General features: G+C 47.1%; 1 protein-coding gene across 1 annotated transcript in view; it reads left to right on the top strand.

Moving 5' to 3' along the window:
* LOC135825371 (TNF receptor-associated factor 2-like) overlaps positions 1–19,492 on the top strand; it is a 49,388-nt gene that overhangs the window by 18,926 nt on the left and 10,970 nt on the right. Inside the window, exons 2-4 of the mRNA XM_065338108.1 lie at positions 666–1,037; positions 6,119–6,185; positions 18,006–18,110. Of these exons, the coding sequence (XP_065194180.1) occupies positions 829–1,037; positions 6,119–6,185; positions 18,006–18,110 (381 nt within the window). The 5' untranslated portion in view covers positions 666–828. The remainder of the gene's footprint in view (positions 1–665; positions 1,038–6,118; positions 6,186–18,005; positions 18,111–19,492) is intronic.

Raw genomic sequence — 19,492 nt, 5'->3', positions numbered from 1 at the left:
CAGACGGCAACATGAAGAGTCCTACAGGCTCATAATGGAGGCTCATTGCATGTTTACAAATCCTAGAACCCAGAAAATGATGATGTAACGGAATTCGGACTGGCATAGAAAAATGAACGACCTCTTTTGTCCGCATACGGACAACATCATTGTCAGCGTGTTGGACAGAGAACGTCGTCACAAACATTGGAATAATGTAACTCTTTGTGTGAGGATCGATCCAGTGTGAATGTGAAGTTGGCATTGTCTCGCTGCTTTTATTATTGGGGTGAATATGCTGAAAGACGCAGTCACAAACTTGATCTCTCTTCAGTGCCGCATGAACAAAGTTTCCTGTCTCCAATCCATCGGGTTTTTCAGCAAGAGTGACGTTACTTAGAGTCGGACCAGCGCCGGTGGCTGAGTCGCGAAGCCCGCTTGACTTCTGTTTTGTGCTATTGGTCGACGATAACCACTGTGGCCATCTGTTCCTCGTGTTACATGTGACGTATTGAGATTCCCAACCAGTGGGATTATCCACTTGACATGACCATGATGACTGTCTTGGCCGGCTGTCACAATTCAACACAGGGTTGTAACACAGGGTGTTGTCATTTCAATGGACACATTTCTGCTATAACTTCAATGATTGACTTTTCCATCTTCCTTTTTCTTCTTCCTTCCAGGAAGATTGTTTGGGATAGGATTCTCTGCTTCTGCAGCCCCAATCACCACGGCGGCCATCGCCATACCTAACCCCCGACACCATACATAACCCCCAACAGCGCTATACGCTCCATCACCCATACACCGCCAACCCGAGAATTATACCCACGGGAAGCGACGGGAATGCCAACCAGTGAAGCTTCTGCCAGCGCTACTACGGCTGCTACCACTAACCACCATGGTCACGTGCACCGTGGAGTAAGTCTGCTGGACCAGACCGTGGACACTATCAACCTGAAGTGTAGGATATGCAAGAACCTGCTGTACCGCGCACGCCAGTCAACAAGGTGTGGACATCGGTTCTGCGAGCCTTGCTTGGACGCCGCTCTCAAGTAAGATATTATGCTAGTGTTATTGTTGTCATTTTTTCTTAAAGATCTTGTGTGCTTCTGCTTCTAGGACATAGTGATGACTCCTGGGGTAGCAGCATACCCCATCCCCCCCCCACACACACACAAACATGCACACACACACACACGAACACACACACACACACACACACACACACACACACACACACACACACACACACACGTACATGGAGCACCCCATGAAATCTGGTAGCTTTTGAAAATATCAACCCAGCAAAGAATAATGGCATGAAAACATTGGCGAGCTGGTACACGCAAAGACGGCGCATTGTACTTGCAAACGGATACTCCCTTGACTTGGGCCAAGTTATGCAGTTCCCATTTTTGAGCTCTTAGCTTTTACCTTTTAAGGCCTGTGGAGAATCCGTAATAAATGTACTATAACGTGCAGAATACAATATACCTAGAAAGATTTCATTGAACTTAAGATGTGGCAAGCTTCACACATACTGGAACCCATACCAGGTACATTCCTCCTGTGTAGGATCTAGAAGCACATGTAGCAGGATATAGCTCCATACCATGAGACGTTCCTATATCGGGGTGCATGGCTACCTGTAGCTAACTTAAAGAAGCATTCCAGCCACCCTGACGTACACACATGCCTGTACTTCCCCATGAGACCGCACTGGCCTGATAAGCTGGATGAAACAGCGTACTGTACACCATTGACTCAAAAAGCAAACATTTCCACTCTAGGATATGAAATGGATACAGAGTACGGATTTTCGTTTGTAGGATGAATGGATAAGATATTTTTCCCATTACGTTTTTAACGCAACACAATGGCTCATCAATCGACCCTCGTAACTATTTTGGGGTGGAGAAATCCCCTACGTTTTGCATCAGCCACTGGAGATTTGTTCAACCATGATGTACATGTACATGTACGTCTGTTTCTGCCTCACCTGCAATTTTGGAATTCTCCCCATGGGGAGTAGTCACCTGCTGTTGTCTCGGAGACGTCAAGACCTCTTAAACGGATTCATGCAGCCTTTGCTCTACTCTACAACACAGGCTTGTGTTTCCTACGCAACGACGCATCTTGTGGTACATTAACGTAGGGGGAAGAACTGGTCGGGGATTATGACGTCATTACGTAGCATTGCACTGCCAATACCCACGTCATTCGAGCGGGAAATTATCCCGTATGCTTCTCACAAACTATTGCAGTGTTGACTGCTGTCGAGAAGCTATTTTGTTTTGTTTGTGTTCGGATATTGGTGCGTTTTTTTGTTCAATGAGATGGCGTCGGTCCGTCTGCGGAATGCCCAGTGACTCTCGGTTATAAATGAACAGCAGTGCGTTGTAATTTCACACTTGGATAGACTTCGAACCAGGGATATGGTCATATGGAACAGCTATACCCTAGTCGGCATTGACGTTCGGGTAGCTTCATTATGGGGTAACCATACATACTAAGAATGTTTCTAGGGAAACACCCTTATCGCATCCTCGACATCTACAGCAACAAAGCTTCACGTATGGAGGGTTTTCAGTTTGAAGTTACGATGAAGTCACAAAGCGTCCCGTCACTTGTGGCAGCCTTCCGTCGTGTCGGAAAAGCCCAACCAGTGTTGCTTCTGTCTTTGAATTTTTCTCCAAGTCAGATGCATCGTCTAAGCCAAGCGTCATGGTCACGCTCTCACTTCCAATCATCTAACAACCCTGCATAATACCAAGCAGCTCAGTTGACTTGACCTCTGCAGAGAATGAAGCAGTCAGTTGGGAGGGCAGACACAGGTTCTCATCGCGAATATATTGCCTCCTCAGGTCTGCATATGCGCGAATGACACGTGCAGTTTGTCAGTTTGACGTAAATCAAATTACGCAGATTCGCACTCGTGTCAAAATGTCTACGTGTGCAGGGTACCAGTGTTAGTGTCTCCAGTGTGAGTATGGCGTGGAGGTGATTAGTTTGCGGCAGCAGAATGACAACGGATTCGCGCCACGCGCTACTCATGACGCTGCGTGCGTGCAGCGTAATGTTTGCAATAGAGCGTCATGTCAACCTTCGGCCTCGCAATAGACTAAGACGTGTCGTTTGAACGAGTCAGCATGGTTGCCCACGCTACTACTCTACATCGCACGCTGTAGTGTACTTGTATTTACACATGGTGTTGATATGCACTTCTACGTCAAATGCCCAAGCATTGGAATTCTTCACCTGTCATCGTGTTGCCTGGACGTGTGTTGACAGCATGCCAGCTGGGGCATAACCACATCGGCCTTGCCTGATCCACTACTTGTCAGCTACTTGTCAAACCCCTGTCAACACCAGGTTCAGTTATTGACCTTTTCCACGGTTAAGTATGATGAGCATCATACTTACACGTAGCTCTCCGGAACCAAATGTCATTTTCTCTGTCCGCAGCCGACAGTGCTGGTTCGTGTTCTAGAGGATCTTGCCATACAACGCATCGCACTGTCCGACTCTCGGCAAAATGATCATTGAGCCGAACTGCTGCACGAAAAGGCAGTGTATGTCATGTGCATACTAGGGGTGCTGCAAGTACAAGACTTAGTACTGTTGTCAACATACGCCGCACTTCAGCTAGACGTTTCTGACAGATGAAGTGGAATATTCCAGTATCGCAGTCGACGATGGTGTAGACAGTCTTCACCTTTGCATGTAGCATGTATGCCACCCAGTTGGGGTGTGGGCATTCCAGGGGCGACACACTAAAGCGATACAGACCTCTCTATTGGGTATTGTATGAAGGTGGTGTTGATGCCAGTGGTTTCTGTTTCCCGCCCTTTCGTCGAAATGGCACAAGCCCGGCATTCCAAATACGCGCTGAACTTCCATTCATAAAGCCGCAGACATTCCTGTCGTACCATTGGTTATTGATATTGACGTGATCATGTTTCTGGTCACCTGGCAAGAGTAATTTATTATTTAGGCATCCATGCCTTGCACGGTGTTAAACAGGGTGTGTGAGGCTGAGCTCATTCAGATTTCAAAACTTCTTCAATCTTCCACAGAGGGCACTGACCCTGAGCTGACCTCACGCGCTGATAAAACATTCGATCATGACTGTCCCAGGTGTTGTTTTCGCCTCTGTAAGAACGCTTTCCCAGTGTGCCTGTCGATGAGTTTTCTGGGAGTGCCCCGACCTATGTTCAGCTTGAAAAGGGCACAGTGCCCTGGTGCTGGGTCGCATGAATGTATTGAGAACCGAGTGTTTGTTGCATTTTCCTAGCGAGTGTGGCATAACGTTACATGTATACCAGTAGCCTCAGTGCAGTGGCTATGTTGAAGGACGACGAGGGAAAGGTCGGATTACCACACCGCCTTGTATAGCACTGATGTTGGAATGCCACGCAGCAGGTATCAGCTTCCCAAACAATGGTGTCTGTCGCTGAAGCTTCCATGAGCCCAATTGAGCTGACGTCCACCTTATGTCGGCCCCAAAAGACGCCCTCAAGTCGAAGTTCGAACAGACCACGTTATTGTCGGGAATGAAAAACTTCACCGTGGACAAGGAATTTCACCTTACAATGGGTCAAATCTGATGACATAATGGATAGGGTATCAGTAAATAGCATATGGAGTGTGTACGTGTGTTTGTGGTGGTGGTGGTGGGGGGGGGGAGGATTATTAGTAGACGCTTCATCACAACAGCTGCGAGTTGTATTTACAAATTGGCGGGTTGATTCATCAACGACATTGGCTGGCTATAACATGGCAATCTTTCCCGAACTTCACGAGCCCAGGCACACGTTTGAAGCCGGAATGCTAAGTATTGCAATACCCCCGAGGGACACAGTCGTTGGAAACTGAGTATAGGCGCGATCGGTCATCATGCTTCGTGGGTGCACCTTACCCAGTTGAGAAATACACCACGAAGACAGGTCAAGGGACTCTGATTCTCTGAATCCCAATACTCTGACAAGTTACCTAAATTGTCTGCGAAAGATACCCAGCATTAGCAAACTGTTGCTGCCAATCTCACCCTTTGGAATGAGCCAAGGGACTCGAAGTTTCTGCAGATCATATGCATCCGTATTCTAACATTGTAGAGGTCAAATCCCCAAGGCAATTCATGTATGTACCGGTATTCTAGCGTATCACCCACCAATCACGTATCCTTTTACCCATGCACATTCATCTCCTTATCATTGAAGGAGTGATATAAACAATCATTGCAGTTGGGATACCGACTATCAATGCAAGCTCCATCGCTCCATAGCTGCATCATTGCTGTTCTCAATGCATTCATTCTGGCGAAGTCTTCCATCTGTGCCTTTAACGTACCGTCTTGACGACTGCAGAGCCATACCGTCGCATTGTGTACAGCGCAAAAACCTCCATCCAATGCCGTCGGCTACACTAATTCACATACAATGCAAAGTATTGTTCGTAGACGGAACAGCTTCAATGCATGCATGCATGCACCAACATCTCAGACGCATCCATGTGTGCAGGAGGAAAATGTACATAGTATCCGATCATGCACTTCTTATCCGAACATACTCCTGTATGGATCAATACACCGTGCTTTGGACAATGTTCGTACTAAGCAAGAGTATGTATTATCCGAGTACTTACTTTATGAGTTCCACCTGGAACTCTGCTGCCACTACTAGTATACGCGTACTCCTACCGAAAGGCCACAGGAAAGTGTACTCAGAATCCGAGGTACAAAAACGTAATACATGTACACGTAGCAGTGCCCAAGCCTTTGTTCAGCCAGAACCGCTGCCCCTCACACCCCGGTAGATACGACCCTATACAGAGTATCGTGGGGAGGAGGGGAGGGGGGGGGGGAGGGATTTCTCGAAAATCCCCAAAAGCCACTAACATAATGATGTGTATGTGCCCGATGCTATTCGCCTCCATGCATACATTTATGGGTGTGGCGATGGCCTCAACTGAGCAGCAGTCGTTCGTAACTAATTCCCACGCGTGGCGTTTCACAACAAACTGAACAATGCCCATGCCTTCTGGGACTGTCGGTGGCATACGTTCTATTTTCAGTGTGGTTAAACTTTCCCGTTGGCATTTCCCGTTGGCGTTCTTGTCGGTCCTGTTGTCACAGACGTGCTTGCGAGGAGTCGAAGACGTTCAAGTGTCCCGGATGTGGGACTGGCATCGAGTCAAAAGCGGTAAGCGAGTAGGCAGAGAGAGAATACATGCACCGCTGAATCGACGAAAACACTGCTACACTGTTACCGTATAATGGAGCGTGTACACAGTGTATTTGTAATTGAACTATTGTCTTGACTAGTTTGAGGGAAAGACACAAACGGGAAAAGTTTGAAGAAAAAATTGACTGTCACCACCAGGCCTTGAAGTTGAACCAGGGACCCTCGCTTGTAGCAAGCGATGCTCTAGCCACTAAGCTGTGGTGTAGTCTATTTTTAAAATATAATTATTTTTTATAGTTATTCTTCACAGGGCGTGGACTAAATCGTGCGAGTCTCCCTCAACGGCGTATGATGAAGAAAAATCCGAAGAGAAAGTAAAACACACAGAGGCAATATGCTTTGGTTCTGCAAGAGTGCTCAATGCCTGATTCAGGCAGAGCGGCGTACACAAAGGCACACAATGAAAACCTTGGCAAATTAATTCCATTGTGACTCAGAGTTTCATGGCTGAACCAATCATCAGACAACAATTGTCTGATGATTAGTTCAGCCATGAAACTCTGAGTCACAACGGAGTTAATTTGCCAAGGTTTTCATTGTGTGCCTTTGTGTGAGAAAGTAAAATAGAAAAGGATAGAAAGTGGTGCTACCTGCAACCTGTTGTACACACTAGACAGGTGATCATACCGTTTCATAAAGACGATGGTCAACTCTATGCTAAGAAAGCAGTGGCTGCGACTTGGTCAAGAGTTGGCCTTGCCTCCATATTCTCTACGGACCTCTGTCTCGTAAGGGTAACCGTACTATGTATGTGTGTGTGTGTGTGACTCAAAGGAAATGATCCCGGAATCATCCTCATCGCTCAAAAGAAGCATGAGATCGAGAATGACTGTAAAAAGGAGCAATGGGCAGGGAATGCAGTCCAGTAGCATGGGATTATTCTCGCTTGGAATGCAAAGCCGACCGAGACAAAAATAACTCAGCAAATGAATCAAGCACTGCTTCCCCACGGTACAGTGGAAGCATATTTCTGGCAGACGTGACTACGCCGGGTGTGAGTCTGAAGAATTCACAGTTCGCGTGAGACTCAGCTAGCTAGAGGCCGAGTTTTCCGCATCCGTAGGAATGCCACCACGCTTCAAGGATCAAGGCGCAGATGCAGCTCCTAAAGCGGTGGGGAAAAGGCTTTAGTAAGTCTCCCTTGAGCTCTAGCCTCAAGCAGACGATGTCTAAATATACCTGGCGGGCAGGAACCGACTTCAACCTGCCCTGTCTAGTGCCGTTCAATTCTTCCCCTATTGGCACAGGGTAACACTCAACCAGCATTACGGCCAGTCGGTCAAGTCTGCCGGACAAGTGACAGAAGTGAGACACGCTACACACGCACGGGATGGTCACACAAAATCATCCCCTTTGGCTTTGCCGCAAGTGTGTACTCGCTTTGTCCGTCATTTACACGTGACACTGCAGTCTGCGTCGGCGGTATTAGAACACTGGAGGCGCACTGGGTGCATCATCCCGGCATTTACGCGAACAGTGAAACACAGACCGACGGATCATGATTTACGCGTTTAACAATGGACAACAGTCAAAAACAGACTGACGCCCCCTTGCGAATCCAAATCGCTGGAGTCCATCTTGACACATACATGTAGCTAAGGCGATTCGAGTTTCAGGCAAAGAGCGGTAGAGGCCCGGCAAAGCAGACCACGGGGAAAGGATAAGGCATATTGTGTGAAGCGTCCCTGTGATTCAGCGTAATTCAGTCTCGCAGTGTGTGTGTGTGTAGGGGGGGGGGGGGGTAGTGGTGTAAAGTCAAGTGTGCAATTGATCATCAGTAGTGTAATGTAGTACATGTAGTTGTAGTTGTAGTTGTCATGGTGAAAGGGGTACGTTTCTCCTTCGCACACGCACCCGCTTGGCCTTGCGAAGTAAAATAAAAAACAAAAACAACAACAACAATAACAACACACAAAATCATGTTCTCTCTGTCTCTCCCCCCCCCCCTATCTCTCTCTCTATCTACCTATCTATAATTATATCTATCTCTCTTTCTCTCTCTCTTTCTCTCTCTCTCTCTCTCTCTCTCTCTCTCTCTCTCTCTCTCTCTCTCTCTCTCTCTCTCTCTCTCTCTCTCTCTCTCTCTCTCTCTCGGTCTCACTCCCTCTCTCGCCCTCTCTCGCTCTCTCTCTCTCTCTCTCTCTCTCTCTCTCTATCTCTCTCTCTCTCTCTCTCTTCTCTCTCTCTCTCTCTCTCTCTCTCTCTCTCTCTCTTCTCTCTCTCTCTCTCTCTCTCTCTCTCTCTCTCTCTCTCTCTCTCTCTCTCTCTATCTATCTATCTCTATCTCTATCTCTATCTCTATCTCTCTCTCTCTCTCTCTATCTCTCTCTCTCTCTCTCTCTCTCTCTCTCTCTCTCTCTCTCTCTCCTCTCCTATCTATCTCTCGGTCTCACTTCCTCTCCCGATCTCTCTCCCTCTCTCTCTCTCTCTCTCTCTCTCTCTCTCTCTCTCTCTCTCTCTCTCTCTCTCTCTCTCTCTCTCTCTCTCTCTCTCTCTCTCTCTCTCTCTCTCTCTCTCTCTCGGTCTCACTTCCTCTCCCGATCTCTCTCTCTCTCTCTCTCTCTCTCTCTCTCTCTCTCTCTCTCTCTCTCTCTCTCTCTCTCTCTCTCTCTTCTCTCTCTCTCTCTCTCTCTCTCTCTCTCTCTCTCTCTCTCTCTCTCTCTCTCTCTCTCTCTCTCTCACACACACACACACACACACACACACAAACACACAAACACGCACTAACCCTGCTACCGGTACTATCCTAAAGTATCAGCAGTACGACGGATGCTGGCCACACGAAGCTGAACATTAGTAGAGGGACAGCAGGATGTAGGAACTAACTTTGTCAAGGACATGACTTTGTATGAATTGTCTGGGTGGGTTTGTATACAAGTAGTCACTAACGTGTTCATCCTGCTGACTCGCTTGTTTGTAACGTTTTTTCCTCGTATCCTAATAACCTACAAGATATTCCCGGCCAAGGGCAAAAGCACGTCTCGCCGTTTGCGAACGCGTACCAGCTGAGAATATCCGTGTTTTGGCTGTGGGGAGCGATTCCATCTAAAACGATCATCTATAACAGGAGAACTATAAGAGAGGGGACTGTCAAAATGTTCCTGCTGTCGCGCAGACTCCGAGAGTCTGTAAACGTACATCCATTCAAGAGAATCAGCAGTCGACATGGAGTGGACATGGAGTGATTGACTTCGCGGCTGTAATTTAAAACATGTCTAGCGATTGGCAGGGTTTCAACGTCTGACTTACACCCATATCCTGGCTAGCGTCAGTGAACAGCCTCCGGAAGTTCCCATCCGTTCCCTTAACCGTTAACGGAATCCAAATGCCATTCACACATACGCGAACACACTCGCCTTTTGAATTGCAACCTACACAGTCATATACATGTAGTTCTGTAAATGCTACATTGTACAGTGTTGGCAACTGAAATCCGACCCCTGAGCGGTGCGTTCACATTCTAGCGGTCTTTATGTCGTAGTTTTACTATCCCGTGTTGGGTCTTTGCGATGTGAGCGCACCGCTCAGGGGTCGGATTTCAGTTACCGGCACTGTATGTATCTGTAGAGAAACTATCACGTGACCAGGTACAGTGATATCTGCAATAATGATTATTAACGACCCTACTTTACTGGCACTTGCATACATCCACGTACCAGCATCCTCTAGAAGCACTATGTCACATTGTGATACGTGTACGTCAGACCTAAAGTACTAATGCAAGCTATAATATTATCAGTGTACAGCTTTATTTGGGAATGTACTACCAAGTAGTTGATTTGGGGGCATGCCAGGGATATGCGACGGGAATGTACTTCCTGTGGCTGAGATACAGTTCACACCAGAGAGCCTGTACCTCTCACAGCACAGCATTGAACCAAGGCTCAGGTACATATTATTGGCAATAGAAATTAAAATAGAATGAATCATCGTATGCAGAGTGCGGATGCAATCCTGGCAACCTTTTCCTGACCTCACAGATCCCGATAATCGATTGCCCGGCATTCACATAGCAAGCCACTTATAGTGAAAGACGCTTTCGGCTGTTTAGCGACTCATGAGCAGCACAGCGTCAAACAGATATTGGGAGCCGCTCGTGTGAACTAGAACTTTGTAGTGTTTGCAGCGCACTCTCACCAGTAGGAAAAATGAGTGATGTTCCTACATGTACATTTCATGCAAAAGATTGGCTCGAATTGACGTTTCATAACTAGAATTCCCGATTGCAGAGCAGCCGTCTTGGGGTTGTATTCCGCAGCTGGCTCTTACCCGGCACGAAGCAATACCACTAGCACCATCACATGTACTATCACATGTACAGTGCTGGCAACTGAAATCCGACCGCCTAGCGGTGCGCTAGCCGCGTTAGCGATTCGTACGAGTAGATCTACATGACTGATGTAGATCTATGCAAAGATTCGTCCGCTACTGTACCATTGTCATTCATTATTCTTTTCGAGCTGGGTATGTGAACATAGTAAAAAAAAAGAGAAAAAATACTAGATCGACATGCCCGTGCTTTATGAAGTGAATAGACTGGTTACGTTGCATTGATGCCACACTTGCACCGATTCCAGTGAAAAAGCTTCCATTGCACCATTCTTCTTGTACATTGTACATGTACAGTGCAACGTTACATTCCGAAAGCAGACACACTCCTGAGTGTATTGTGCCCTGTAGACCTACAGTGGAGTGGGAAATTTAGCGGAACTCTCCCAGCAAGTGCTAGCACCATCCGCGTGCGAAACGTGTGAATGTGGCGCTGTCGACTTCCAACATATCCTTCAGTATTGCTGAGCCCACAAATTGTGATACAGATTGTAAAGAACCATTCAAGGTAAAATAAATCGACTTCCAGCATGGCTGTGGACGTGGTAGATCGTGCAGGCGTGCTGTGGACGTCGTAGATCGTGCAGGCGTGAGGTCAATGCCATCCGCATCTTCACTCACTCCTTCTGATTCCCCAAAGTCTCCACCGCCGGGCCACTTTAGGTAGGGTCGACATTGTAGTCTACATGGTTTTTTGTGTCCGCTGTTACGAAGAACGACAGGTCCAGACATCCTCCATCGCGGATTACCGACGGAGGAAACCAAGCGATCGTTACCCAAGGTATTAGACTCAAATTTGAACTGGCTTTTCCCTGGTTCTATCGGATGGCAGGAGGTGCTAGGAGTTAGATCTACCAGGAGGTCAGTAGATTCCATGATCGATCATGGCTATCCCTATTTTGCTTTAGGACCCAGTGTAGGCCAGCACATAATTATGACACAATCATTATAGTATCGACACAGACATTTCAACTACATGTACATCATGTAACTTCTCCGTTAAAAAGTTCTAGCGTCAGCGGATACACACAGGGAAGGCAAGAGACGGTTCCAGCGTGCGCGTGCAGCACTATGACTAAGGTCATGAACCTTGACCCTGCGACGCAAGTCGAGTGAGTGGTACACTGGTAGTGGTGGTGGTGGTACTACAGTCTACGGGTACTAACACTGGCTAGACCCAGACCGGGGGATGGCGTGATCGTCGCCGGAGAAAGCAGTGGATGTGAGTGGCCGCAGAGTGATCCCGAGAACAGGATACTGGCCAGGGAAGCTTCGAAGGGAAGCTTGTAGAATGAACGCATTCAACTACAAAATTAATGTCAAAAATAGTATTGACTAGTTGCCTGTTCTTTCCAGCGAGTGTGTGTGCACAGATGGGGGAGAGTTGCAACATGTATTGGCTTGGGACGTCTTGCGGGACCTTGTCCTGTGCTACTTCGTACCGGCACTTCCAGGACAAACCAAAGAAGGGTTAGGCCCTAGAACAACATTCACAGCATCAGCAACAGCAACATGCGCTGATTAATGGTTTCTAAAGGCGTTGTTTCGGAAATGGGTCGATTTGAATTCAGGAAATGCTGAATGAGCGCGAACCGTGAATTCAGACGAGGAGTACGATTGATCCGTAAATAAATACCGTTAATGAGTGTACATTATCCCAGTGTGTGTGCCACTCTGTGGCTGACAGGCTGCCCAATTCTATTCTTAGAACAACAGACGCTATTATGATCACCGCAAAAAAAGACCTGGAACGGAGCAGGTCCGGGGGTTTCATCAATCTAATCACTAGGAATCAGTTCCTTTGTTTTCCCAGTAGACGGAACAGCGGTGCGAAAATGCAATCACGGCATATGCACATCTGGCGTTCCCCTTGCAAAAGGATATCTGTGTCGCAGACAATCCGCCCAGGCCCAGGGTGCATTTCGACATCAGCATTTGCGTGAGCTCTGCAGTTGAACTATCTGTATAATCATGTAGATATCCCGGATATGTACAAGAAGTTCTTGCACAAGTATTAATTTTTCTCCATTTCGCACCATTCCAACTGTCTGTAAGCGACCAGTACAGAAGGTTTTCGGTGCGGGGACGATGATCTAACTGCAAGAAGGACAAATAGAACTCAACACCCAGAACTGGCAGAAGTGAATAGACTCTCTACTACTGAGTTCCATGCCTGGCGTGGCCCGGTGAACCTGTCCAGAGTTTGTGCTCCTGCAATGTGTTGTAGGTACACATGTATCTCACCCATACGGCTCAGTAGATCTACGACTGACTATACGAGTCGTAGACTCTACCAAGAAGCTAGAGTATAATTATTAGAATTATACATGTAACAATACATCCAAGCCAAATGGGGTTATGTACTCTTGATCACGATTATACATACTACTGTCGTGGACATGGAAATCCGATCGCGCGTCTAGCGGCCCCAGGGCGCTGGCCATGCAGCCGTGGGTAAGCAGCGCGCACATGCATGCTGCAGCCCACTGATCGCATCGGATCAAGCGCTGTTCTGTACGCGCTGAGGGCGCCGGCCCCGGTCAATCGACTGGATTTCCATGTCCACGACAGTACATTCATTGTATAATGATCACAGATGCTCAGACACGTCCACTGACTTAGAAGAGCAGGACCAATCTGCTGAGCAGCAATGTAACGTTACCTGTAGACCTATCTCTTCGCGCTGAGCTTGAAGACAAAAACGAAACTAAACAGTTCAATCTTTGTTCAGTATTTTCAAATTTAATTTCTAAAGGCATACATACGTTGGAAGACGTTACATGTACATGTGTACGTACATGATTGTATGAAGCCAATCACTGGACGATTAGCATAGTGTCATGACTGGCATCCATCAATGGACCTTCCCAGTATGGCAGGGGAATGGTCGGTGGCACCGAGACTGCATAAGCTGTGTGCATCTGTACATGTAAACATTGTATAATTATGAATATTGGTGAATCATTAATGTGGTGTCACTTTACACGACGGAGCACTACTTTTAGCCTTTGGTCCAAACCACATCACGCAAGCGAACACACAAACAACGGATACGTACGGGGGATCTGAACGTCTTTCGTGAATCCCGTGGTACGGGGATGAACATAATATTTTACAGAGTAGATTCTACGGGCAGGCTCAGGGAATACCAGCATCGAAATGCGGCAATGTTTGAATTTGCTGAAAATGGCCCGTTGCGCTCTTACACGTAGACCTACTAGGTAGCATCCTTTGCGCAAACGGAGATTGGTGTTCAGGTGGGGATACGGTCTTGGAGCAGGGGACCTCTAGTCGCATCAACATCCGCATTCGCATCCCATCATCGTGTCGTGATGATATTCTCGAGTGGAAAGACACATCGTGCAAGCGAACCAAAATACAGATCGCTGTGGGCATTGACATCGCGACGTAACGTCCAACAACAACACACACCATATCCACGGACTGATTGCCATAGTGACCGGCTAGGTACGAGTAAGTTACTTCCACTCGGTATTCCTGAATCCTGGTGATGTGTGAGCGCTGTAAAGGAGAACGCGCCGTGGCCTTGTGACGTCATTACTGTACAGGTCAATCACGCTTCACGGTGCACCGGTGCATAGTTCTGCATGGACGTCTATGCACTGCACTGTAGATGTACGCTCGTAGTCGTAGATCTACTGATAGTCTAGGAGTAGGAAGCGATTTCCAGGAATGCAACAAGGCCAAGGCCAAGGGTCTGAAAAGCCGGAAACCCGTTGGCGTCTCACGCCACCAGTAGTGTCACCAGGGATTGCATCCACGTTGGCCCTTCTGTTCCTCCCTGTACTCACGGAGAGACCCTCTCGTTCGTGTACATGTACATGTATAATGGATATGGATATGGTCCCTGTGCTCACGGAGAGACCCTCTCGTTCATGGACATGGATATGGTCCCTGTGACAGTTGTTGGGGCACAGGCACTGATCACCATGTTCCTTTCACGGTACAGAGCTGAAAGACTGTGCATGTGCTCTGATACCAACATTGCATGTAACGAGGATACCACAAAGGCTGAAGAGAACAGAGACAATAGGCTAGGTCTGAGTAGTAGGTCATTGTTGTAACGCTGCGTTTCATGCACATAGCAAAAAAAAGGTGAGCTGGATTCGCGGCCGCATCACCTGACGTGTTGAGGAACACGTCAAGCAAATACATTCACATCGGCGGGCCACCACTTCGCCCATGTATCCTTAGTGTCGAATGCAGACCTCACAAGTGAGTCAGGGAAGAGAGAATAAGTCTCTCAACAAGCGGGCGTGTAAAGGCCCCATAACCCCATAAACCGCATCCTTGAGCCGCGAGTAAGGCAATCCTCAGACTGTAGATGTTCTACACAGTGTTTCGTTCTGTGTAGTCCAGTGTATCCATAATACATGTATGTCTATTGTGTGTTCGCTGTATCCATTGTATCAGACGGGGGAAACTGGGTAGAGTTGATGGGCTATGGTGCGGCATTAGTACAGCTTCGGGATAACAAAACAATTCATCGTTACGTAACGTGTACCAAGTGAAGTTCATCCACCGTCCGTAGAGGGCTCCCCGTGCCGAAAGAGTTGAATCATAATATTATCTTCCTTATTGGCCATGGGCCATCGTGGAAATAAAGAATAATAAAAGAAAGCAAAGAGCGGAATACACAGACAGAAGAATTAGCAGTTGTTTTTCGTATTAAACTCTGAGTTTCACGAACTGAATGTTCTGTTTGTGTACGTAACATGTACATGTACATTGTACATGTTACAAAGTCATGTACATGTACAATGTACGTGTATATTGTTCTATAGCACGACTATTGTACTATAACAGTGTACATTGTAGCTAATAGCTAGTAATAGACAATTCAAACATGTGCCATGAGCATACACTGTACATGTGCACTGTCTAAAACGTCATGTACAGGCTGGTACAGGTAAATGTAAATGTACATGTACATACACACACAAAATCGCTCTATTGACACTGCAAAATCGCTCTGTTGACGCTACAAAATTGCTTATCATCTCCCCCCCTCCCTCCCCCCCCCTCTCTCTCTCTCTCTCTCTCTCTCTCCCCGTAGCTCTCTCCCTTTTGAAATTCGCTTCCATAGAATTGGGCACCATTGCCCGTTTGGCCTTGCGAAGCAAAATAAAAATCAACAACAACAACAACAACATGTAATTTGTATACGCGTGAGATCGTCCCTTTTCCACTGGCCGATATGTCCGTTATGTAACATCGCTTGTGAACGGATCGCCCTCTGCGATCTGTGGGTGTTTACCTCCAAGAACAGCTCTGGCTGCATACGGCGGCATGGACATCATTCAAAGTTGTATTGTGAAGGCAAAGAAACCCAGTGAACGTTCACCTGTACAGTGTACATAAGAACATAATGCTGTGTGTTCAGCAAGGGAAATACAATGTATCCACCATTCGCAACGACAAGTGGAAATTACATGTACAATAATGATGTGCCACAAGTACCCACTAATGTATCGCTGATCGCATCGCATCATGACAATACGATACCTATTGTAGTTCAGGAGGTCACATCAGAAGTTCGTATCCAGGGATTATCCTCACGTGATCATATCCAAAGAGGATTTTCGAAGCAGCAGAAGACGCTGTGCTGTGCAAATTCTACCGTCAAAATTCGGTAAATTATTGCTGACTGTTGCGCAGCAGGGCTGCAGCGTAGAGCGAGTGGCACGTGTATTGATCATTTGCTATCCAGCTGCGCAGAGGAAAGCGAACATGAACACACCGTCATCATGGAATACAGTCTCATGTACATGTACATATACCAGTGGTTTAATTCAACAGAATAATCTATCATTGTCTGTCATTTACGTAACGGTGTGTACATGCAGCATGTACAATGTATATGCTCCATGTAACTTTTAAAAACACTGCGAGTTGCAGAACAGGGAGAAGTCACGGGCTTTTCGTATTCTTCACGGGACTCACACTTACATGTACATGTATATCTTGGAGTCTTGTGAAACGACTCAAATGAGCTCTCACACTTGCATCCATAACGACGTGTCCGCGAACGTGTATATGTAACGTTACGTGTGTGTACATGTACGTGTGTGTGCGTGCGTACGTGTGTGTGTGTGTATGTGTGTGTGCGTGTGTGTGAAACTGTAACAGAGAGCCCAAGGGAGACCATTATCATTGAGAATGCATACACGTGCAATGCAGTGCTGGAATACATGCAAAATGTATATGTACATGTTCAATACATGTTAGCTTTTTCATCATCAGAATGTGACGAAATCAATTGACGAACAGTCCCGAAGGCACTGGGCAGATCCCTTGTAGACTTTTGATATCGACCCCTTCTGCAGTCATTATGGTGCGACTGTGCATTTACATTGTGCAATCATGGTATTGCCAACAACATGATGATTGTACAATCATGTATGTTTAGTATTTGCTCCCCATACATTTTCTACATCGTACGACAATTTACTCTGCTTGCCCAAATAATGGGGAAACATGCCCGAGCAGGCAGTGGCATGTCCGTACATGTACATGTGCATGTGGTGTCACACTTGCCAAGCAACACCTAGGGTCCCCTGTAAGAAGGCAATAGCCTGTTTGGATCACCCAAGTAAAATAAAGAAAACATACTACTGCTACTACTGCTACTACTAGATGTGCTATGTGGCAGACATTTACAGTTGAAGCAATTGTAGGGAGTCTGGAATGCGATGTGGCGTGCGTGCATGGTGACCCTTTTCATAGATGCACGTCATCGTGCAGCATATTTGTACTTGTAATACAATGTACATGGTTGTAGTAGTAACTGCAACCAACTGCTATGCCTTGGCACCATAAACGGAGTGCTGCTGTGCACGTCCGCTATGGTTCCGGTAGCTGTATGTAGGTGGACATTGTCATTCAGTAAGTCCTGTGTACATGTTCAGGCTTGTACATTGTGATGGGTACGAAGTGTCGCTCGCTCCCACAGTAATCAGCCTAATAGCCTACTGTACACAGCATCACATCGTGCATGTCTGTCGGTGGCAGTGTAGCAACGGTAGCGACTCCAGGTAGACCCCCGGTGTTCGGACCAGCCCTGATCCGCCGGAGCCAATCATGCACTATAAAAGCGCTGGCAGCTAGCTCAGAAGAACTCAGACAATACTCCTGCCCCGCCTTACACAACAGTCTTGGGTCTGCCAAAGTGGCACAGTGTTATGCTTACACGTACATTACCTATACCGGCATCCATAGAAAGATTGACACTTTTTTGGCTTTTAACGTTTCAGCTCAGGGCTGTTTTTTAGTTTGCGAATGTGTTGCATCAACAACTAGTAACCGTGATAACATTACCCCAGTGTCGACACACTCGACGCTACCCAGCTGCAAGCAGCGTAGAAACTTACACCTCGCTAACCCAGTAGCCCATCTCCTCCTGTGCGTATAATGTGTGCGCTATTGCAGTACTTCCCTGATACATATGCCGACCGCGAAGTTCTGCCGCTGCACGTACGCTGCGCCGCTTCACAACAAGGATGCCAGTGGCAGGGACCCTTGAAGCAATACGAGGTGAGAGATCTTAATTTGTTTTTACAGGCTGTTCAGGATGGTATGCAGGCAATGACTATGTGCGTATTCTTGGTCTTACCTGCTTTAGCGTCTGTTGGCTTGTGTGAATGTGAGATGTGAGTACAATCAAAAGTACATAACCCCCGGGAGTTATGTACTCTTGGTACAATGTACATGTACATGTGTCATGTTGTTAATGTGGGTATACATGTAAGTGTGCTTGCGCATTCCAATAATAATGATAATAATAATAACTTTATTAGGATTACCCAAAGGCTGACCGCCTATCGTGGGGTCCGTCACATTGAACTTGAAGAATGATGGTACAAGAGAGTACAGATTGGGAAAGGGGGACTAGAGGCATCCATTGCGCAATTCTTTGATCCTCTTTACATAAAGATATCTTCTCGCGTATTCTGCCAACTCAAAGAAGGTGAAAGGAATATCTATAATGCACAGTCTGTTTAATGGGACGAGCCACTATCGGCTTGTAACGTAACTAGTGCAGATGCTGGAGGCGCTGTTGATGTATTTTGTCCACGAAATGCATGCACTCTCTGGAAAGTACACTGAAGACACCAATGGTGGCCTTTCAGCGCATTACAAGCAGCTGCCAACTCCAATGGAGATCGTGGAGTGGTTGTGGCAAACCAGGCTACATGTATGTATCGACATATTCCGCAGGAGTGGTCACTGGTGCACGAACAATCCGTTGCTCCATGGTGGTGACACGAGGAAGTCCCAAAGTCTCAGGCTATTTGCAACATTCAATGCGTGAGCGGAGGCGGAATAAATTTTGCCACTGTAACGTCATGAGGATACTGTGCAGCTCACGCTGTCCGCATTTTCACTCCATTTTCTCTTTCCCTCGACCTCGTTGCCTATTCAAGTGCTTCAACTACCTCAAGCGGCATACTTCACGCACCCCGGGCAGGGGTCCAGGCACCGCTGTCAGGGGTTTTCAGGGCTTTTCCCCGCTCAGCTTGAGCTGAGTGCTGGCCGGTTTGTGCTACATAATGACATTGTGTTTGAATTGCCTCTTGAGTCTTAGTCGTAATTAATCGTATTGACGTGAAATGGGGCCACTGTTGTTTTGACGGGTGTTTTCTCTCAGCTGGTCGCATATCAGGCAGATCCAATCATCATCAGTCATGCGATTATTTGCTCGTAGTCGTAGTGCTCTAGTGACTTCGGATTTGTCATGTCCTCCCCCGTTGTCTAACCCACTTCATTACTAACGCTGCAGTCATGCTGCACACTAGTGCTCCACCCATGTACATCCTACAGGAGTTTTTGGCCCTGCACAAGTGGATTTGCAGCATCATAAGTGCGCCGGATCCCCCCGCTTCCCGCGGGAAAAACCCGTGTCCTGGGCGGCCATG

The sequence above is a fragment of the Sycon ciliatum genome, chromosome 9 (assembly GCF_964019385.1).
Source record: "Sycon ciliatum chromosome 9, ocSycCili1.1, whole genome shotgun sequence".
Classification (NCBI taxonomy): domain Eukaryota; kingdom Metazoa; phylum Porifera; class Calcarea; order Leucosolenida; family Sycettidae; genus Sycon; species Sycon ciliatum.
This window is presented reverse-complemented; position numbering and strand designations above follow the sequence as displayed.